At 46.8% G+C, this 23,626-nt stretch overlaps 1 protein-coding gene across 1 annotated transcript in view; it reads right to left on the bottom strand.

Annotated features, from left to right (window-relative positions):
• LOC138768811 (sialic acid-binding Ig-like lectin 14) overlaps window positions 1-23,626 on the bottom strand; it is a 74,265-nt gene that overhangs the window by 45,394 nt on the left and 5,245 nt on the right. Inside the window, exon 2 of the mRNA XM_069946766.1 lies at window positions 22,921-23,289. Coding sequence (XP_069802867.1) covers window positions 22,921-23,289 — 369 coding nt within the window. The remainder of the gene's footprint in view (window positions 1-22,920; window positions 23,290-23,626) is intronic.

Genomic DNA, 23,626 nt, shown 5'->3' with positions numbered 1-23,626 from the left:
ATTGCTGGGATTTGTAGTACACCTGCACTACCTGATTGTATCGCACAGCCCCCCAAAATTAGTGGGTATTACATTGTATTGCTGGGATTTGTAGTACAGCTGCATAGAAATTTACTGCTCATTGTAAGGGGGTATCACAGAGTGTGTATAGGTCCAGCCACTACCAGATTGTATTGCACAGCCCCACAAAACTTGTAGGACCACAAGTATTTTTCTTGATTTCTGTATTTTATACGCAAGGCCTATCTAAGTTCAATCACATCACAACTGCTTTCACACAGTAAAGGGTGTGTCACCGAGTGTGTATAGGTCCAGCCACTACCAGATTGTATTGCACAGCCCCCCCAAACTAGTGGGTACTACACTGTATTGCTGGGATTTGAAGTACACTACACCTCAAGTGATGATCCCTTTGCATGAGACAATTGCCAGATCCTCCTAGAAAATCAAAAGGGTGGTAGGGGGAGAAGTGGGGAGTCACATTATGCAGGGAATGTTACCCCAACTGCTACCGTCAAATTGAAAATTGAAACGGTTGTGGGGGGAAAAGTGGGGAGTCACGTGATGCAGGGAACATTACCCCAACTGCTACAATCAAATTCAAAGTCAAAACGGTGGTGGGGGGAAAAGTGAGGAGTCATATGATGCAGGGAATGTTACCCCAACTGCTACAGGAGCGGGACTGGTTGCCGGGGGCCCTCCGATCGCGCCCCCGCCAACCAGCCAGATGTTGAGAGGCATCAGGTGTACCCTTGATGGTGACTGACAGCTGGCCTATCCAGTGAGCGGTCAGCACCCGGGTTCGTGTGTAATTAGCAGTGAGCTTGGTTGCGTGTGACAAGGGGCGGAACCTGGTGGCGGCTCTGCAACTCAGCAGCCTCAAACATGTACTGTGCCTGGCCCACGTCTTTAACCTAGTGTTGCTGCGGTTCCTTAACCCCTTGCCTCTAAAGCCTGTTTTGGCGTTAACGACCAGGCTAATTTTTCAAAATCTGACCTGTATCACTTTATGCGCTTATAGCTCAGTGATGCTTTAACGTATGCAAGTGATTCTGAGATTGTTTTTTCGTAACATATGGCACTTTATTTTAGTGGCAAAATTTGGTCACTACTTTGTGTGTTTTTTTTTTGTGAAAAACATCAAAATATCATGAAAAATGTGAAAATTTTGCATTTTATGAACTTTGAAATTCTCTTCTTCTAAAAACAGGAAAACATATCACATAAATTAGTTACTAAATCACATTACCAATAAGTCTTCTTTATTCTGGCATAATTTGGTAAACAAATTTTACTTTTTAGGGTGGTACGGGGCTTAGAAATTTATTAGCAAATTATCACATTTTCGTGAAAGTTTCCAAAACTGATTTTTTTTTTAGGGACCAGTTCTTTTTTTAAATGGATTTAGGAGGTTTGTATACTGGAAACCCCCATAAGTGACCCCATTTTGGAAACTAGACACCTTAAAGAATTAATCTAGGGGTATAATGAGCATTTTAACCCTACAGGGTCTGGAGGAAAGTATTCAGCATTAGGGTACAAACACACACGGCATATACGCTGCGTATTTACTCAGGCCGTAAAAAAAATAAAAATTTAAATTTTCCAATAATGTATACGTTTAAATTAAAGTTTCTCATTTTAAAAGGAACATGAGAAAAAAAGCACCCCAAATTTGTAACGCAGGTTCTCCTGAGTAGAACGGTACCCCATATGTGGGCGTAAACCACTGTATGGGCACACAGCAGGGCTCAGAAGGGAAGGAGCGCCAATTAGCTTTTTTAATGCAGATTTTGCTGAAGAAGTTTCTGAGCACCAGGTGCATTTGCAGAGCCCCTGTAGTGTCAGCAGAGTAAAATCCCCCCAGAGTCACTCAAAAAACTCATCTTGGGGTAGGATGAGCATTTTGACCCCACAGGTATTAGAGGAAAGTATTCAAAAGAAGACAGTAAAAATGAAAAACCCAAATTTTTCCAGTAATATGTTCATTTAGTTAGAAATTTCTCAATTTCACGAGGAACAGGAGAAAAAAAGTTTATAACGCAGGTTCTCCTGAATACAACGGTACCCCATATGTGGGCATAAACCACTGTATGTCAGAAGGAAAGGAGCGCCAATTAGCTTTTCCAATGCAGATTTTACTGAAGAAGTTTTTAAGCGTCAGGTGCATTTGCAGAGCCCCTATAGTGCCAGCGGAGTAAAAAAAACATAATTCATCCCATTTTAGAAAGTAAACCTCTCAAAGAATTCATCTTGGGGTGTGGTGAGCATTTTGACCCCACGGGTATTAGAGGAAAGAATTTAAAATTAGACAGTAAAAATGAAAAACTCAAATTTTTCCAATATGTTTGTTTAGTTTGAAATTTCTCAATTTCACAAGGAACAGGAGAGAAATCATACCCCAAAATTTATATTGCAGGTTCTCCTGAGTAGAACGGTACCCCATATGTGGGCATAAACCACTGTATAGACACACAGCCGGGCTCAGAAGGAAGGGAGCGCCAATTAGCATTTTCAGTGCAGATTTTGCTATAGAAGTTTCTAAACGCCAGGTGCGTTTGCAGAGCCCCCGTAGTGCCAGCAGAGTAAAATCTCCCCATAAGTCACCCGATTTTAGAAAGTACACCCCTCAGAGAATTCATCTTGGTGTGCGGTGAGCATTTTGACCCCACAGGTATTAGAGGAAAGTTTTCAAAATGGGCCAGTAAAATTGAAAAACTAGAATTTTTCCAATAATATGTTCGTTTAGTTTTAAATTTCTCAATTTCACTAGGAACAGGGGAGAAGGTACACCACAAAATATGTAACGCAGGTTCTCCTGAGTACAATGGTACCCCATATGTGGGCATAAACCACTGTATGGGCACACAGCGGGGCTCAGAAGGGAAGGAGCAGATTTTTCTGAAGAAGTTTCTGAGCGCCAGGTGCATTTGCAGTGCCCCTGTAGTGTCTGCAGAATAGAACCTACCCAAAAGTCACCCCATTTTGGAAATTAAACCCCTCAAATAACTCATCATGGGGTGTGGTGAGCGGTTTGACCCCACGGATATAAGAGTAAAGTATTCAAAATTGGCCAGTAAAAATGAAATAGTCAAATTTTTCCAATAATATATTTGTTTAGTTTAAAATTTCTCAATTTCACGAGTAACAGGAGAGAAAATGCACTGCAAAATCTGTAACGCAGGTTCTCTTAAGTAGAACGGTACCCCATATGTGGGCATAAACCACTGTATGGGCACCCAGCCGGGCTCATAAGGAAGGGAGTGCAAATTTGCTGGAGCAAAACTGCAGCTAGTAATGTTATTAGAATAGCGCAGTTACTAAAATAAAATGTGAAAAATGAGATTACAGGTAATGTTTGGTGGTTACGGGCAGGGCCGATTCTGGGGTTTCTGCCGCCTGAGGCAAACCTCAGGCGGCCGCCCCCTCACAACCCCCCCCCCCCCCGCCGCCGTAACCGAATCACCCGCGCCTGCACCCCCCGCAGACCCCCCCCCCCCCCACCCCCCGCCGCCGTAACCGAATCACCCGCGCCTGCACCCCCCGCAGACCCCCCCCACCCCCGGCGCCGTAACTGAATCACCCGCGCCTGCACCCCCCGCACCACCACCCCCCCCTGGGCCGGCCCTGCAGCCACTCACCTGTCCTGCAGCAGCCGTCCCGTCCTGCTTACCGCTGTCCCTCACCGACAGTCAGCAGCTGTCATCGCCGCCAACGCTCACCGCTGTCTCCCGACCCTGCAGCCGCTCACCTGTCCTGCCGCAGCCGTCCCGTCCCACCGCCAACGCTCACCGCTGTTCCTTTCCGTGCTCCAGTGCCGTCAGTCAGCAGCTGTCATCGCCCTCCAGAGAGTCGTGAGTGCCTGGGGTCAGCGGGGGCATCGCGGCCCCCGCTGACCCCGGGCACTCACGACTTGCTGGAGGGCGATGACAGCTGCTGACTGACGGCGCGGGACAGCAGTAAGCGTTGGCGGTGGGACGGGGGGGTGCGGCAGGACAGGTGAGCGGCTGCAGGGCTGCTGTCTGCCGCCCCCTGCAGGGGCGCAGAATCTGCCGCCTGAGGCGGAATACTCATTCCGCCTCATGGCAGAAACGGCCCTGGTTACGGGCAACCTGCGGTGGTTACAGACAATCTGGGGTGGTTATGGACAACGTGGGGAGGTAACGGGCAACGTGGGGTGGTTATGGGCAACGTGGGGTGGTTACGGATAAACTGAAGTGCTTATAGGTAATCTGGGGTGGGTACCTGTAAGTTGGGGTGGTTACGGGCAATCTGGAGAGTGTCGCTGGCAATTTTGGGTGGTTACGGGCAACGTGCGGTGGTTAGAGGCAGCGAGCGGTGGTAAGAGGCAGAGTGCGGTGGTTACAGGCAACCTGCGGTGGTTACAAGGGACGTGCGGTGGTCAGAGGCAACGTGCGGTGGTAAGAGGCGACGTGCGGTGGTCAGAGGTGACGTGCGGTGGTCAGAGGTGACGTGCGTTTGTTAGAGGCGACGCGCGGTGGTCAGAGGCGACGTGCGATGGTAAGAGGCGACGTGCGGTGGTCAGAGGTGACGTGCGTTTGTTAGAGGTGACGTGCGGTGGTTAGAGGCAATGTGCTGTAGTGAGAGGTAACGTGCGGGGGTTAGAGGCAGCGTGCGGGGGTTAGAGGCAGCGTGGGGTGGTGAGTGGCAACGTGCGGTGGTCAGAGGCAACGTGCGGTGGTCAGAGGCAAAGTGCGGTTGTTAGAGGCAACGTGCGGTGTTAGAGGCAAAGGTGGTCAGAGGCAACGTGCTGTGGTCAGAAGCAACGTGCGGTGGTCAAAGGCAACGTGCGGTGGTCAGAGGCAATGTGCGGTAGTAACATGCAATCTGGGTGGTTGCAGACAATCTGGAGGGGGTCACTGGCAATTTGGGGTTTGCGGATACGGGCAACCTGCAGTGGTTACGGGCAACCTGGGGCGGATACGGACAACCTGCGGTGGTTACTGGTAATCTGGGAGTAAACTGCAATTATTACTTTAATAAAAAGTGTGTGTTTTATTTTTTTGTGTGTTGTTCACTTTTTGTAACTTTACACATTTTCTTCATTGTATTACTATGATTACTGTGATATTTTCTATCACAGTAATCATAGTTTAGTGACAGAGACCAAATTGGTCTCTGTCACTTAAAATTTTCAGAGATGACTGTTTCTGGAGCGCAAAAATTCAGCCTGTCATTGCAAAGTACAATTAGTGGCGCAAAAAATAAGTGCTCATGTGGGTTTCTAGGTGAAAAAATGCAAGTGCTATGGGCTTTTAAGCACAAGGAGGGAAAAACGGAAACGCAAAAATTTAAATTGGCCCAGTCCTCTAAGGCTGCATTCCCACGTTCCGTGATCCTGACGGATCACGGTCGTGGAATGCATGTACCGGAGTCCCCCCACGCCGGGCAGTATCTGTAATTAGATGCTGGGAGCGGGGGAGACTGTATTTATTTAAGTGCCGCGCTGTAATGATGCAGCCGCTCGGTGCTGTTACTACAGCGCGGCACTTATGAATACAGTCTCCCCCGCTACCAGCATCTAATTACAGATACTGCCCGGGCGCGGGAGGACTCCGGTACATGCATTCCACGTCCGTGATCCGTCAGGATCACAGAACGTGGGAATGCAGCCCCAGGGTTAACGAGTCTCTAAGAGAGGGCAAGTGCGGTAGCCTGTGTATTAAAGAGCCCCGACCCGCCGCTGGAGCACCCTATACTTACCTGATCCCGCAGGGTCCCGCTTCTGGAGGTGGTCGGGTGACTGAGATATGAGCGCCCGAAGCCCGGCGCGAGCTCCTCATATGAGTCCAACTCTCATAGAGAATGACAGGCGAGTGCGACGCTCCGCCATTCTCTATGAGTGTTAAACTCAACTGAGGAGCGCGCACGCCAGGCTTCGGGCGCTCATATCTCAGTCACCCGACCACCTCCCGAAGCGGGACCAGGCGGGATCAGGTGAGTATAGGGTGCTCCAGGGGGGGTCGGGAGCCTGTTACCCTGGCACGGGTGGGTGACAGGTCCTCTTTAACCCCTTAATGACATCGGGCGTAAATTTACGCCCTGATGCCGGTAAGGGAGTTCAGAGCGGGGCCGCGCGGCGACCCCGCTCTGAACCGCTGCGGTCCCGGGTGCCGCGTGTAGCCCGGGACCGCTGGTATGAGCGGGCACGGTCCGATCGCCGTGCCCACTAAAACAATAATCAGATGCAGCTGTCAAACATGACAGCTGCATCCGATTACCGGACGCAGCGTCATCCCTGGTGTCTAGTGGGGAGATCGCGGACCCAGGAGCGGACCCAGCGCTTCTGGATATGAAGGACCCCGTATCGCACCAGGACAACATTTTCCAGGTGACGTCCCCCACACTGGAGAAAGGGAGACCCCAGAAGAAGTGCAGAGTGTGGCGTAACAGGGGGATCAGGAAGGAAGCCATTTTCCAGTGTTACACCTGTCCTGATGACCCCGGCCTCTGCATACTGGATCGCTCCAAGGCGCACCACACGTCATTGGGGTTCTACATTATCTAAATTCTGTCCCTTATTCCTATTTCAGGGGTCACGTTAGTCCAGGGATTATTCTGATTGCCATTATGGAGTCGGGAAGGATTTTTTTCCCAGTGATGAGGCTACTGTCGTCTGCCTCACGAGGGTTTTTTTCCTTCCTCTGGGTCAACATAGGTTGAATTTGATGGACACCTGTCATTTTCAACCTTATAAACTAATAATTGGCCTAATACCCCCAAATAAATTAGAATTGTCCCTTTTCCCCAGCAATTACAAAGCCTCTGTGCGGCCAGGACAGTAGAAACCCCACACAAGTGACAACATTCTGGAAACTACACCCCATAAGGAATCTAACAAGGGGGGCATTGGGGATATGGCCCCCTGGTGACGGCCACATTTTGGATGTGAAAATGAAAAAAAAGGTATTTTTCACACCACATGTTCTACATAAGTGCCCGTCACCAGTGGGGTCTATATCCTCTCTGCACCCCTTGTTAGATTCCTTATGGGGTGTAGTTTCCATAATGGGGTCACTTGTGGGGGGTTTCTACTGTCCTGGCCACACAGGAGCTTTGTAATTGCGACATGGCTTCCATCCTCAATTCCAGCCTCTAAATGGCGCTCTGTCCCTTTGGTGGCTTGCCCTGTGCCCATATGGCACATTATGTCCACATCTGGGGTATTTTCGTACTCAGGGGAAATTACCCTACACGTTTTGCATTTATTTTCTTTTTTAACCCCTTGTGGAAATGGAAAAAATCAAGGCTAGACCAACATTTAGTGTAATTTTTGTAAAAATTTTTACTCTAAATCATTGATCTTGTCATGATTTTTTCATTTTCACAAGGGGCTAAAAGAAAAAAAACAACAAAAAAAAAACAAAACACAAAATGTGTAGAGCAATTTCCCTTGAGTACGGAAATACCCCACATGTGGACATAAAGCGCCATGCGGGTGCAGGGTAAGCCTCCAAAGGGAAGGAGCGCCATTTGGTTTTTTGAGGCTGGATTGGATTTCGAGGGGCCATGTTGCATTTAAAAGCCCCTGTGTTGCCAAGACAGTTGAAACCCCCCACAAGTGACCCCATTATGGAAACTACACCCCTCAGGGAATGTAACAAGGGGTGTAGTGAGCATATGGACCCCACTGGTGACGGGAACAAATGTGGAACAATGTGGCGTGAAAATGAAATATTACATTTTTTACACTATAATGTTGGTCTAGCCTTGAATTTATCATTTTCACAAGGGGTTAAAAGAGAAAAAAAAATGTGTAGAGCAATTTCCCCCGAGTCCGTAAATACCCCACATGTGGACATAAAGCACCATGTGGGCGCAGGGCAGGCCTCCAAAGGGAAGGAGCACCATTTGGATTTTGGAGGTTGGATTTGGCTAGAATGGATGATGAACGCCATGTCGCATTTACAGAGCCCTCATGCTGCCAAAACACTGTAAACCCCCCACAAGTGACCCCATTCTAGAAACTACACCCCTCAAGGAATCTAACAAGGGGTGCAATGAGGATATGGACCCCTTGATGACGGGCACATTTGTGCCATGAATGTGAAAAAATGAAGATTTTCACTTTCACGTCACATTATTCCACATTTGTGCCCGTCACCAGTGGGGTCCATATCCTCATTGCACCCCTTGTTAGATTCCTTGAGGGGTGTAGTTTTCAGAATGGGGTCACTTGTGGGGGGTTTCCAGTGTTTTGGCAGAACGAGGGCTCTGTAAATGCGACATGGCCCTTGAAATCCATTCCAGTGAAATCCAGCTTCCAAAAGCCAATTGGCGCTCCTTCCCTTTGGAGGCTCGTCCTGCGCCCGCTTGGCACTTTATGTCCACATGTGGGGTATTTCCGTACTCGGGAGAAACTGCGCTACACGTTTTTTTTTTGTTTTTTTTTTCCTTCTATCCCTTTGTGAAAATGAGAAATTGAAGGCTAGAACAACATTTTAGTGTAAAAAAATAAATTTTTCTTTTTTCACGCCATATTGTTCGGAAAATCTGTGAAGCACCTGTGGGGTCCAGATGCTCACCGCACCCCTTGTTACATTCCTTGAGGGGTGTAGTTTTCTAAATGGTGTCCCTTTAGGGGTGTTTTTTAGGTTTTGGCACCCCAGAGCCTCTGCCAACCTGAAGTGGTACAGTCAAAAATGACCAAGTATAACGGAGGCGTTGAAATTCACTAGGCGCTCCTTTGTATCTGAGGCTTGTGGTTGTGTCAAATAGCGCAATAGGGTCACATATGGGGTATTTCTATAAACTGCAGAAACGGGGCAATAATTATTGGGGTGCATATTTCTGGTAATAGGTTTATAATTATGAAAAATATTGGATTACAATAAAATCTCTGCACAGAAAATTAAAATTTTCAAATTTCTTACACACTTAGCTTTTATTTCTGTGACTCCCCTAAAGGGTTAAAAAACTTTCTGGATGTGCTTTTGAAGAGTTTGGGGGGTGCAGTTTCTGAAATGGGGTGCTTTGTGGGGCTTTCTAACATACAGTCCCCTCAAAAACACTTTTAACCTGAACAGGTCCCTAAAAATATCTGATTTTGAAATTTTACTGAAAATTTGGAAATTTGCTGCTTATGTTTTAAGCTTTCTATTGTCTAAAAAAAAAAAAATCAAAGATAGTTTAATAAATGCCGCCAACATAAAGTAGACATGTTGCTAATGCTATTTAATATATAATTTATGTGGTATAACCACTTTCTGTATAAGCAAAAAAGTTTCAAAGTTGGAAAAATGCATTTTTTCAAAATTTTTCACGTTATTTGGGTTTTTTTTCATAAATATTCGTTATAAATATCGACTCCAATTTACCAGAAATGTAAAGTACAATATGTCACGAGAAAACAATCTTAGAATCAGCCGGATAGGTAATTTGTCATTAAGGCCATTTCAGGCTCTGTCCTTAAGGGGTTAAAATAACAACAAATATTTGCCATTAAATGGCGTCCATCCACTCAATTTCAACATTGTGTGAACAGAGCCTTTCTGAGTTTTTAATCCACTCCTGGTTTTGGTTGCAATATGAGGACCACAATACTGACTGAAATATACGTAGTGTGAACACAGCCCTATGCTGCATAGATATGCAGCATAGAACGATGAGATAGGCACATCGATTGCTTCCGGATACTGCAGCCGGAAGCAAACGAGTGCCGAGCCAGGATCAGCGCCATTACGGCGCTGAGCCCCGGCGAAGAAGGATGTGTGGATCGCTCCGCCGGGACAACGTCCCGGAAGAGCGATCCACCCCACTAGACACCAGGAAACGGCTGCATCAAGTAATTGGATGCAGCTGTCAACTTTGACAGCTGCATCCGATTACTTAATTAGCGGGCACGGCGATCGGACCGTGCGCGCTAACAGCCGCGGTCCCGGGCTACTAGCAGCACCCAGGACCGCGGCCGCGCTGCCCCGCTCTGAACACATGGAGGCGACCCTGGACGTACATGTACGTCCAGAGTCGCATAGGGGTTAAAGGATTTAAAATGTACTTGTTCAAATTCCGGGGCCTCTTAAGAAGACTGTATTGTTATTCTTTGTCCCTACCTCCAAAGAGATGCCTCTCATGCAAAACTGCATGAGGGTGTGAGGCTAACTCTAGCCATAATCCGGCTATTTTAGTTTTAGGCGCAGCAGCACTGCCGTGGGTAAGCGGCAGCAGGCGATGCTCAAAGTGATGAACAGCACCTTCTACCTTCCTTGGATGTTTTAGCAGTTTTTAAGGCAGGATTGACCAGGCCTTTCATCAGTACCGTCTACCTTCCTTAGATGTTGTAGCCTTTTTGAAGGCAGGATTGACCACCAGGTCTTTTTAATACGTAGGCTACTGCACTTGCCGTCTCTTAGAGACTCTTTAAAGGATTGAAAGGGTATTCGTTTAAATTCTGGGGCCTCTTAAGAAGAATGTATTGTTCTCTGTGTCCTAACTGCCATGCTCTGATGTCACACTACGTCTGCGGATGACCGGTCGATCGCGCCCCCGCCAACCAACCAGCTGTTTTATTTTAATTATTTTTTTGTCTAGCTGTTGCCGGGGCTCACCATCCCCCGGTCGAGAGGCATCAGGTGTACCCTTGATGGTGACTGACAGCTGGCCTAGCCAGTTAGCTGTCAGCAGCCAGGTTCGTGTCCACTAAATATCCCAGCCCCTGGGCTCACTAGCTTCCTCGCTCACTTTTAATGGTTCTCTGTGTGCTCAATGCCATGCAGGGTCTGGCCTAATTTTTGGGAGGCTCACTTGCTTCCTCACTCACTTTTAATGGTTCTCTGTGTCAGGGCCGTCTTATCCATTGGGCAGGGTAGGCGGCTGCCCGGGGGCCCTTGCGTCCTAGGGGGCCCCTGCCCTCTGGGACACACCTGTATTTTTAGCTTTATAAGACGCACTTATAAAACTAAGTGCGTCCTATGAAGTGAAGACGGCTCCCAAGCAGTGCTGAGCACCGCAAGGAAGCCGTTCCGTCCGCCCCCTTTATTGCCGCTCAGTGAGAAGCAACATACTGACCCTTTCCGATCCTGGACTGATCTGTATCTGTGACCACAACCCCCTGAATTACAACAACTACAACTCTCACAATGCCCTATACTTATGAAGCTCTCAGAGAATGCTGGCCGCTTGCTTCATTGTGTGCAGTGGGAGGTTCTGATGCGGGCGCACGCTGATGCGCCCGCATCAGAACGCTGCGGCCAGAAAGATCATCCGGCCAGTACTGCAGTGATGATCTGTGCAGAGACCCGCCATTCCGGGACCCGGCCGGGTCACGTAACAGCCGGTCTCTCACATTGTGTGAACATAGTCAGTTACTTATCCGGTGTAGCAGACCAGATTAACCCTCTTCCAGAGTATACCCGGGTATAAAATGAATATACCCCGGGGTATAAAATAGCCTAGGCCAAAATATACCCCTCCAGGCCAGAATAAACCCTGGGGTATAAAATAGCCTGGGCCAGAGTATACCCTGGGGTATAAAATAGCCTGGGCCAAACTATACCCGGTGTGTAAAATAGCCTGGGCCAAACTATACCCGGTGTGTAAAATAGCCTGGGCCAAACTATACCCGGGGTGTAACATAGCCTAGGCCAGAATATACCCATCCAGGCCAGAATATATCCATCTAATGTTGAACCAGGCCACAGTATACCCCAGGGGATAAACCCTACACCTGGGGGTGTAAAACAGCCTAGGCCATGCTATATCTCTCCAGGCCACAATGTTATCACTTCACTTGTTTTCTCACCCCTGGCCCAGGCCACAGTATACCCCAGGGCAAATATTTTCATACCTAAGGTGTAATATAGCCGAGGCTATACAATACACCTGGGGACAGTCTAGCGCAGGCCACAATATACCCCGGGGGATAAACTCTATACAGTTTTTTTTTTTTAATATATATCATACTCGGACACAGCTGCTTCCTCTTGTTGGGAAATATAGTACAGTGCTTACACTGAACTGACAGTGGGTGGTGCTGTCCCATCACTGCATCATATGCACTATTTAACCCCTTAACAACATCGGGCGTAAACTTACGCCCTCGCGCCCTGGTACTTGGCGCATCAGGGCGTAAATTTACGCCCGATGTTTCCCCATTCGCTGCGTGTTCGCACACAGCGATCGGGGAAGATGGCCTGCTATAAATCATAGCAGGCCATCTTAGCTTCTCGGCACGGGGGGTGGTTAACACAGATCAATTCAGATCAGCCAATAGCGGCGATCTGAACCTTTCCGGGTCATCGGTGACTCGATGACCCGGAAAAAAAATGGCGGTCGGTGCTGTCCGAGGACGGCACCGACCGCCATTACTGTAAAAAGTAATGGTGGTCACCGTGCCACCGGCCCGATCACCGTGAACGGCCGGCCGTTCACGGCGATCGGGCCGGTGGCACGGCGATCAGAGTCCCACAAAATAAAAAATACCTGCCCTGGACCCCTCAGCTACCTAGCAGGTATTTGTACATTACTCACCTGTCCCGGGGTCCATATCTGATTTTGAAATTTTACTGAAAATTTGGAAATTTGCTGCTAATGTTTTAAGCTTCCTATTGTCTAAAAAAAATGAAAGATCGTTTAATAAATGCCGCCAACATAAAGTAGACATGTTGCTAATGCTATTTAATATATAATTTATGTGGTATAACCACTTTCTGTACACGCAAAAAAGTTTCAAAGTTGGAAAAATGCAGTTTTTCACATTTTTTCACATTATTTGTTTTTTTTTCATAAAGATTCGTTATGAGTATCGACTCCAATTTACCAGAAATGTAAAGTACAATATGTAACGAGAAAACAATCTCAGAATCAGCCGGATAGGTAAAAGCATCCCGAAGTTATTAATGAATAAAGTGACACTGGTCATATTCATAAAATTTGTCTCTGTCATTAAGGCCATTTCAGGCTCTGTCCTTAAGGGGTTAAAGGTGAAGTCCAGCGAAAATTTTTATTAAAGTTTTTTAAATTTTTATAAAAGTTCTACAAATCCCCAATATACACTTATTACGGGAAATGCTTATTATGTGCCTTTTCCCTGCACTTACTACTGCATCAAGGCTTCACTTCCTGGATAACATGGCGATTTCACTTCCTGGATAACATGGTGATGTCACTTCCTGGATAACATGGTGATGTCACTTCCTGGATAACATGGTGATGTCACAGAGCTGTGCGGATTGTGGCTGCTGGAGAGGATGATGGCAAGGGGACACTGAGGGACAAAGGGCACTGGAGGGACACTGAGCATTCCTCTGCCATCATCCTCTCCAGCAGCCACAGCCCGCACAGCTCTGGGAGTCGGGTCGTGACATCCCCATGTTATCCAGGAAGTGACATCACCATGTTATCCAGGAAGTGACATCATCATGTTATCCAGGAAATGACATCACCATGTTATCCAGGAAGTGACATCACCATGTTATCCAGGAAGTGACATCACCATGTTATCCAGGAAGTGACATCCCCATGTTATCAAGGAAGTGAAGCTAGCATTTCCCGTAATAAGTGTATATTGTTAATTTGTATAACTTTTGGGGGGCAATACAATACTTTAAACAGGTGGAGGTTTTTATGGGCTGTGCAAAATGTTACGGTTGTTGCGCAAAAATCATTAGATGCAAGTGCCTGGATACATCTTGCTAAATTTATTGCACAATTAATGCCTAAGGCTGGGTTCATGCTGGGTTTTCTGCAGTCACGGATTGAAAAACGGAGCAAAACGCATCTTTTTTTTAGTGCATTGTTATGTGTTGTATAATATGGAAGTTAATGGAAAAACTGATCAAAATGGAGGCACACAAAGGCTTCCTTTTTTCATCCGTTTTGCTAAAAAACGGATGGGGAAAAAAAACGGACTGTGATAACACAGTGTGAACCCAGCCTAAAACAGCTTGGCTACAAAGCTATGCTAGGGTAGGATTTTGTGCAAAAAAAAAAAAAAATAATAATCTAATGAAAACTAGGTAATAGACCCCCCCCCCCCCCCCCCCTTGCATACATTAGAAAAAGGTTTAGGCATTGGAAACTGATGTAAAATAGCGCAATTTATGAAGTGCACAAAATCTCCTTATTAGCAAAAAAAAACAAAACACAATGATACATGTACCTTATGGGGGAGATTTATCAAACATGGTGTAAAGTGAAACTGGCCCAGTTGCCCCTAGCAACCAATCAGATTCCACTTTTCATTCCTCACAGACTCTTTGGAAAATGAAAGGTGGAATCTGATTGGTTGCTAGGGGCAACTGAGCCAGTTTCACTTTACACCATGTTTGATAAATCTCCCACCATGTTTGATAAATCTCCCCTATGTGATTAGATTTTTAAGATTTCCATCAGCAGCTTTTCACTTATCTTACAGACAAAGCCGAATCCCCAATAACATGGTGAAAAATTACATATTTCTTGTGTATATCACTCACTGCTGCTGATTTCATGGGGGTATAAAATGGCCTGAGGGAGTATGAATTGGCCTAGGCCAAAATATACCCCGGGGTATAAAATAGCCTAGGCCAAAATATACCCGGGGTATAATCTAGCCTAGGCCATTTTAACCCCGGGTATAGTCTGGGCTGGGGGTATACTCTGGCCTGTTACACCGGTGTTAAAACACAGAACGCGTCTTCTCTGATCAGGGTTGCTCATTTTTGTTTTTCTTTGCCATCAGGCCTAGGTCATCATGATGACTTATCTCATCCATGATTAATTTGCCAGACAAAAATTTTAGGCTCCTCAATCTCACCCCATTCTCATCTATTTACAAAATCTACATCTGAATTGGCCCGCTTTGCCCTCATATAGTGAGTAGGCCCAACTCCTCTATATCAAATTAGGTCCCTAATACAGTCCCCCTATAGTAATAGGTCCCATGTGTAGCCCCATATAGTATATTACCACTTCTGCGCAGTCTCAGTATAGTAGCTGTACCCCCCTCCCCCAGTTGTAGTCCCTTATAGTGGCTGGTCTCCATGTTGTAGTCCCCTTATAGTATCTGGCCCCCCTATAGTAGGTCCCTTATAGTATCTAGCCCCCCCCCCCCCCATCCCATTGTAGTTCCTTATAGTATCTTGTCTCCCTGTTGTAGTCCCCTTATATTATCTGGCCCCCCCTGTTAAAGTCCCCTTATAGTAGATTGTCCTCCTGTTGTAGTTCCCTTATAATATCTGGTCTCCCTGTTGTAGTCCCCTTATAGTAGCTGTCCTTTTCTGTTGTAGTTTCCTATTGTAGCTGCAAACCCCAACCCCCCAACACACATGTGTTTCCACCTTAAAGTACGGAGGTGTGAAAGGGTCCATTGACATCAAATACTGTCCACAAATATGGTCAGATGGGCCTAAATCTAACGACCCACCGCATTAGGTAGTTTACAGACTACTGAGATACATTGACATTGCTGCCCTATTTAAAAAGGCAAGAGAACAGAACAACTTTACAAAAATGATCATCCTGTCTGACATTGCTCCATGTTACTTTGCCTGTTAATGTTAGAAAATTGCTTCATCACATCCTTCTTCATCGCAATTGTATGGTCCTTCAGCTATTACAGCCATTAATTTAGCATAGTCTAGGTGGTACCATGTCTTCCTACCCTACTAACTGTTTGCTATCTTTGTTTTTGACCGAACCTTGTTTCTCTGTCCTTCCAATTGGATAAGTTTGTTTCCGCCTTTGGGGACAATGTAAAATCTGTTAGGCTGGGTTCACACTGCGTTTTTGCTATCCGTTTTTTGCAAAAAACGGATGAAAAAAACAGATGCATTTGTGTGCATCCGTTTTGATCCGTTTTTCCATTGACTTCCATTGTAAAAAAAACGGATCAAAACGGATCCTTTTTTTTAACGGACACAAAAATAGTGTCAGCTACGTTTTTTTTTACAATGGAAGTCAATGGAAAAACGGACCAAAACGGATACACACAAATGCATCCGTTTTTTTCATCCGTTTTTTGCAAAAATTTGCTATGCAATTTCTATTTTATATAAAGAATGTTTAAAAAGAAAAAAAAAACTTTATTATTGCTCACTTTCTTATCTAAAAAACATTGCTGGGGGAAAATGGTCTCTTGAGGACCAACAGATGCTAAATTTATGCTGCAAATGTAAGTAATTTATGGCTTATATCTATTCCAGCCCATCGTAGATGGAGCAGACTTTTTTTTTTTTAAACTCAGTTTTATTAGAGTGTAGAGTATAATACAGAGTAAGATCAAGAGGGTTACAATAGCATAGAGAAACACATGTATAGTGATCCTACACTTGTTACAAAGAAATCAGAAATATTACTTACAGTAAACAATTTAACCAGGAGCAGCGTAACCTAAACTGCTCAAACAAGTGGAACAGGTCGGAAACAGCACAATTAGGGATAAAAAGGAGTATATGAGGTCACCATTTATTCGTAGTAAATCAGGGGGCTGGTAAGTCCTCCGGGGTAATTGTGGTTAGGGGGGAATTACACCATCTGTCCCAAATTTTATGAAATTTAGCAGGACATTTTCTGTGTATAAATATACAGTGTTCATGGGAAACCACCACATTTATCAAGGATATCCATTGCGACTTGTCAGGTGGTCGTCTGTCAATCCAGCGTAGGGCAATAGCCTTCCTAGCCAGAAATAATGTCTCTCTAAGAAAGATACGAAGATGGTGACTCCATATCTCCTCGTCTAACAGGCCAAAGAGGCACACAGTGGGGTCAAACGGTACCTGAGTACCACACACAGTAGATAAAACATGTATGACATCATTCCAAAACTGGACTATCCTGGGGCACACCCACACCATATGCCGGAAATCAGCTGGTTCCGCTAAACACTTAGGGCAAGTAGGGGCTGGTATCCGTCCCATTCGGTAAAGCCTAACCGGGGTCAGGTAGCATTGGTGTAGGAAATACAGTTGTATAAGCTTATTGTTAATGGACGGTGATACATAGAGGTGGGATTCCAGTATGTCCTCATATGCCTCTGGAGACATAGCAGGTATCAGCGTTTTCCATTTTTCTAAACCTGGTACCGGAGTGTGTGTTGCCTTGGCCCTAATCAGATAGGAGTACAATGTGGAGATTAGACCTCTAGGCCCTTGAGTGCGTAGTATACCAATGAGAGGGTAGGAAGAGATGGAAGTTGCGGGGATAGGAAATTGAGCTTGGAGAGCATGACGGAGTTGTAAGAATTTATAGAAGTTGGTATTAGGGATATCATGGTTAGATTTTAGTGTATCAAAAGAAACTACTGTGTTGTCTTTATATACATTAGAGAGATAAAGGACTCCCATACTCGCCCAGTATCGTGCATCTGGCAGAGACAGTAGGTGGGTATGGATCGTAGTGTGCCACCGGGGAGTCTCTTCTGGGACCTCATTAAATTTAGTTATCTTGGATACAGCCTGCCAAGATTGTCTAGATACCTTGTGTATAGGCATTAGATATCGTGTGGGTACTGAGGGGGCTGACAGGATTGACCAGAGGGAGGGAAGAGGAGTCACATCCAGAAGATGTTGTTCAGACGCCAATGGAGGGACAGCCAATGTCCAGTCACCCAGATATTTCAACTGTCCAGCCAAATAGTAAAGATATAAGTCCGGAAGTGCAAATCCGGCCATGTCTTTAGGACGTTGTAATTTGGCTAATTGCAGCTTAAAGCGGGAGGACCCCCATATAAAGGAGATAATGGAAGAATTTATGAGTTGAAAAAAAGATTTAGGAATTGGGACAAAAACGTGCTGGAGTACATATAGGCACTTGGGGAGGACCACCATCTTGATTAAGTTGATGCGGCCAGCCACAGACAACGGTAGAGATCCCCAGACCCTGAATTTATCCCTGAATAGGGCAACAAGGGGATCTACATTCAGGGAGAGGATGGCGGTGGGGCTAGCACTAAGCTGAACGCCAAGGTAGCGGCAATTGTCCACTACAAGAAGACCACTAACATTGGAGCCCAGGGAATGCAATCTGTCCTCATGGGTGTATAATAGGAATGATTTGGACCAGTTCATACATAGGCCTGTATAGGTGCCAAACATGTCTATAATCGCTATGGCTCTAGGCAGAGAGACATCAACCTCCGACAGAAAGAGGAGAAGGTCGTCGGCGTAAAGGCCTAGACGATCCTCGCCAGTGGAGTAGGGTACTCCTCTATAAATAGGGTCGCTACGTAGCAATACTGCGAGGGGCTCCATTGCCAGAATGAAAAGGAGGGGAGAGAGGGGACATCCTTGCCTGGTGCCTCGTTCCAATCTAAAGGAGGGAGACAGTAGACCATTGAGGGAGATAGCTGCCTTTGGGGAGTGGTAAAGGAGACGGATCCAAGTAATGAAATTAGGCCCGAATTTAAACTTCTGTAGGACCGCTAAAAGAAAGGCCCATTCCAGAGAGTCAAAGGCTTTAGCGGTGTCTAATGCCGCCAGAGCCCAGTCTTGTTTCTGCGCAACACCTCTCTGGAGAGCAATCTGTGCCCGTCTGATGTTGTCCGAGGTACTGCGACCTGGGACGAACCCAGATTGATCTCCGTGGATAAGAGTGGGGATAATTCTATTGAGGCGATTAGCCAGCATTTTGGTCAGCAGTTTGTAATCTACGTTGAGCAATGAGATCGGTCGGTATGATCCGCATTCTTTCGGGTTTTTGTTAGGTTTTAGGATAAGTACGATATTTGCAGAATAGAATGAGTCAGGAAGAGTCTGTGACTCAAAGGATTTATGGTAAACACGGAGTAATTGAAGAAGTAGTATATCTTTGTATTGTATAATAGCCTCCAAGGGCAGCCCATCCGGGCCAGGCGCTTTCCCCCTAGAGGAGTCGCCAACTGCGGTTTCTAATTCCTCAATGGATAAAGGAGCTTCCATAAGAAGGAGGTCATTATCCGTTAGAGTGGATAAATCAATTGGGTCTAGATAGGCAGCTATCTCTTCCTCGGTCCGTTCTAGTTTAGATTGGTAGAGATCTTGGTAATATTCATAAAACCGTTGTAGGATGTCTGGACTAGTGGTCAATACGTCCCCTCTCTCCGTCTCAACTCCCAATATTGCTGGAGATGCAGTGTTTAAGTGAATCAGTTGTGCTAAAAGAGCACTCGATTGGTTGCCCAATTCAAAGCTTTTTTGTGTGTTGAAGAAAAGTTTGCGTTTACTCTTCTCTTGGAGGAAGAGTAGATAGTCCCTACCTGCCCGTAGCCAGTCTGTTCTATGCGAGTCAGTGGGGTCAGAAATGTACCTCGCCTCTAGGGACTTACAGGCAGTAGCCAATCCCTCCTCTTGCCTGGCCGATTCCCTTTTGACAAAGGAAATGGAGGACTGGATACACCCTCTCCAATAGGCCTTAAGGGAGTCCCAGTATGCCCCATGAGATGGTTCTATTCGGTTGTGGAGTAAAAACTCACGTAACTGGTCAGGGACTCTATCGTTGTCTGCGAAGAGCGTCAACCAGAATGGATGTATCCGACGGGGTCCGCTATTAACGGACAGCTGCTGGAGACAAAATTCTGCAAGGATAGGAGAATGATCAGAAATTGCTCTTTGTAAATGAGAAATAGAAGACAGAGCTGTGCACAGCTTAGCGTTGCCGAATATGTAATCAATACGTGACAGTGCCTGGCGACCAGGAGTGTGACATGTATATTCTCGTGTGGTGGGATAAAGCAGCCTCCACATGTCTGTCCATCCCAATTCCGTCATCAACAGACTAAGATTGCTGTGGGAGGTGTCAAAGGATGGCGGTGCATTCCCTGTAAACCTATCCATATGGGGGTGCATGGTCATATTGAGGTCTCCTACACAGAGTACCATGGCCTGGGGATGTATGGCCGCAAATTTGGCTGCCTCATGGACAATGGTCAATGATGCAGGGGGGGGCAGGTATAGACCTATGATGACTATGGGCATTGATTCAATCCAGGCCTGCACAAAGACTCCTCTTCCCTCAGGGTCTCGGTAAGTAGTGCCTGGTTCCCATCTGAGGGATTTATGTATTAGTAGGGATACTCCTCGAGAATAGGTAGTGTGGGTGGAATGCAGGGACCACTGGACCCAGTTCTTGGACAGACATCTGAGTGTGAAGGAATGGAGGTGTGTTTCCTGGAGACATATTACATGTGGATGTAGTTGTTGTATAAAGGTGAAGACCATGGCCCGCTTTTGCGGGGTTCCCAGACCTCTAACATTTAGTGACAATACTTTAAGTGACATATCAGACAATAGAAAACCCTGTGTGCTGCTTCCGAGAAAAGAAAAAAAAAGGGGGGGGGGGGAAATAAAAGGAAAAAGAGAAAAGGTACGAGAAATCAAAAATCACACTATAGAGCCAAGTGGTCCTATTCTCAACTAAACTTAATAGTAAACAAAGAAATTCACGGGGGGTAGTCTGCGATCTGGTGACTTCTGCGCAGGCTACAGTCCTGCACTGCTAAATAGAAGGTATATGTAAACCACACATCAACATATATATAACATTTCTGAAAATCAAAAGGGGAGGGCGTAAAAGATTAATGCAACTCGCCGTCCTTGATGCTGCGGGCTTCCAATGGCCACCCGGCGTATACACAGGAGGGCTGACAGTTCAATAGAAGACCACAAGAGGCGTGGCGGGGCCCTCCAGTGGAGTCTCTGTTTGGTGTACGCCGGGACAGCTTCAGTGAGGAAGTGAACAGCAGAAGTACACAATAAAGACCCTTCTCCAGGGCAATTAGGAGGAGGAAAGGGATAGAGGTAGGGGGATAGGGGTGAGGGAAATGGGGGAGGGGGGGAGGGAAAAGGGAACAGAGTAGTAAACTGTGTGAGGAAGGGTCAGGGAAAGAAAGAAAAAGGGAAGGGGGGGGGGAAAGGGGGGGGGGGAGGGGAAGAGGTTTTCGGGACCGTCGGGCATCAGAGCAGGGGGACCTGCACATGTGTAAATAGGCACATAGTGGTGGAAGGTAAGAATCAGTCATAGTGCCCTGTATCTAGTGACAGCAGTCCAGGTCACGGTGGCATATCATCAGTAGGGGAGGCCATTCTCCCTCCCGAGTTACCATATGTCCGTAGGCTGTCAGCGACGAGGTGGTCTGTCCAAGGTGTTGATCCAGTCTTCGGCTTCGGCTACGGAGTTGAAGAAATGGGTCTTGCCCTCATGGATGACCCGAAGGCGGGCTGGGTAGGACATAGAGTAGGCAATCTGATGTTCACGGAGCCGGGCCTTAACAGAGGTATAGGAAGCCCGAGTCTTCTGGAGTGATGCCGAAAAGTCTGGAAAGATCATTATACTGGCATTCTGGAAGGAGAGCTTCCCTTTACGTCGGGCGGCCCGTAGCACCGCATCTCTATCACGGCTGCTTAAGAATCTTGCCAGGAAGGGACGTGGCATGGCACCCGGCGGAGGAGGCCTGGCCGGGACGCGGTGCGCTCTCTCAATGGCAAACGCTCCCGAAAACTCTGCACTAGGAAACTGATCTCTTATCCAGCGCTCCATAAAGGCACAAGGGTCCTCACCTTCAGATCGTTCTGGTAGTCCCAGGACGCGGACATTGTTCCGCCGGAGCCGATTCTCCAAGTCGTCCGCCCGTTGTGCCCATGAGGTGGCTGCTTTCTCCAGGTCAGTCAGTTTACGAGGAAGCGGGGCTGCCGCGTCCTCCAGCTGCGAGATTCTGTGTTCACTCTCTCTGCTGCGGTCACGCAGTTTGTGGAGGTCTTGTCTGAGGAGGCCGACATCTAGTTTAACCTCGTCTATTTTACCGGTCAGGGATACGGTAGAGGCCTGTATGGCATCCAGCAGCTGGGCGGACACCTGAGCTAGCGTGGGCTCTGAGGGCTCCGGAGGTGGCGGATCCGGATCCTGTGAGGCGCGGGCGCCATTTTGGGTCTGTTGTCCGCCTTGCCGGCCGAAGAAATTCAGCTTTTCGGTCGCGGTAGATTGGCGAGAGCGGCTCATTGTGGGTTCAGGGTATGTCGGGAAGTAAGCCCAAGAGAATGGGGTAGGTGGCTGCAGGATATCGGCAGAATAATAGCTGGTATGTAGCAGTGAGGTCGGAGCTCCTCTCAGACGCGTCCGCTCATGGCTGCGGCTGGCTCCGCCCCCCCAGATGGAGCAGACTTTATTTTGCAGCACACAGAAATGTGACAAATTTATGATCTTTCTCTGACCAGCGTACAATATTCTGCCCATTATTAGTTTTCACCATAGTCCAGAAATGCTATTCTGTGAATCTATTCTCCCCTGCAGATCATCACTTCTGCTTTATGAGGTTCTGTGTCTTCTCTTAGCTTCTATTAATGTTATATGAGATGCAGGTCCGTGTTAACAGCTGCTGCTGCCCTAGACACTGAACCTGAAGTCTTGGGATCTTGGGGAGCGTGGTTTTGGCATTTCTCTACATGAAGAAACATTGTCTGAATCATGTTTTTCATGGTTTTAGCTCCAGGTGTCACATTTAACACTGCCATACCAGACCTGAACAATACCGCCATACTGTGACTGGATAACACCGCCATACCAGACCTGACCAATACCACCATACTGTGACTGGATAACACCGCCACACCAGACCTGACCAATACCACCATACTGTGACTGGATAACACTGCCATAGCAGACCTGACCAATACTGCCATACTGTGACTGGATAACACTGCCATACCAGACCTGACCAATATCCCCCCCCACACACACACACACCCCGAAAAGACACCAGATTGACTGGCAAGTCCGAATGGGAAGTGGGAAACTAAAAAAATAAAAAACAACAAAAAAACGTTGTTCCCTTCCCCTTGCCCCCTGGTGCTGTCCCCCTACAAAGTTGCTGCCCTAGGCACCAGACCACGGGTACCTAGCGGTAAATACGGCCCTCATGAGATGTATAGCCCAGTCACATATACAGCACATATAGACCCCAGTGATATCAGATGTTACTGCAGGATCCTGCACATCACTCACACTTACCAGTCACTGTAATAGTGGTTGTTGCTTCTCCGTGATAATTATATTTCACTCCACTGTCTTTGCTTTTTTCAAATCTGAAGTAATACGTCCCCGCATCTTCCCTCCTGGCATCAGTTATGGTCAGGGTGCAGTCTCCAGTATCCGGATTTCTCCTCAGATAGAAATTAGTTTTTTTCACATCACTGGATTTATCATTAGTGGCTACAATATCTCCTGTATTGGGAGGCATCCGTCTCCAGTATCCGGAGGAATTGCTGAATGTCTTTCTACCATCAGCAGTAAAAGTGCAAGGAATGGTGACACAGAGACCCTCCTGTACACTGACACTAGGAGACACTTGTATAGTATAACCCGGAAGACAAGTGATACCTGTAGAAGCATAAAGGACGGTTTTATTACATATCAATGTTATAAATATTTATTTGATCATTTAAATAATCTTAAAGGGAAAGCCCCTGGCGGGCACACTCCACTGATAATCATTAAGAGGGTTGGGTGTGCTAGGGGCAGATCGGCACTCTGGGGGGGTAACCCCATCCCCAGTGCTCCAAACAGCCTTATCGGACACATAATTGCAGTACAATGAAGATAAGAGACAGTATAGTGGGGTCCCGTCTCTGCTGACAAATCATGTCCCAGGTCCCCTCTTTAACCATTAAGCAGCTGGGATCGGCGGTATGCGGCCACCAGCACTGGTGCCAGGGAG

The sequence above is a fragment of the Dendropsophus ebraccatus genome, chromosome 12 (genome assembly GCF_027789765.1).
Source record: "Dendropsophus ebraccatus isolate aDenEbr1 chromosome 12, aDenEbr1.pat, whole genome shotgun sequence".
In the NCBI taxonomy this organism is placed as follows: domain Eukaryota; kingdom Metazoa; phylum Chordata; class Amphibia; order Anura; family Hylidae; genus Dendropsophus; species Dendropsophus ebraccatus.
The sequence above is the reverse complement of the archived record's forward strand: the minus strand, read 5'-3'. Positions and strand labels throughout refer to the sequence as shown.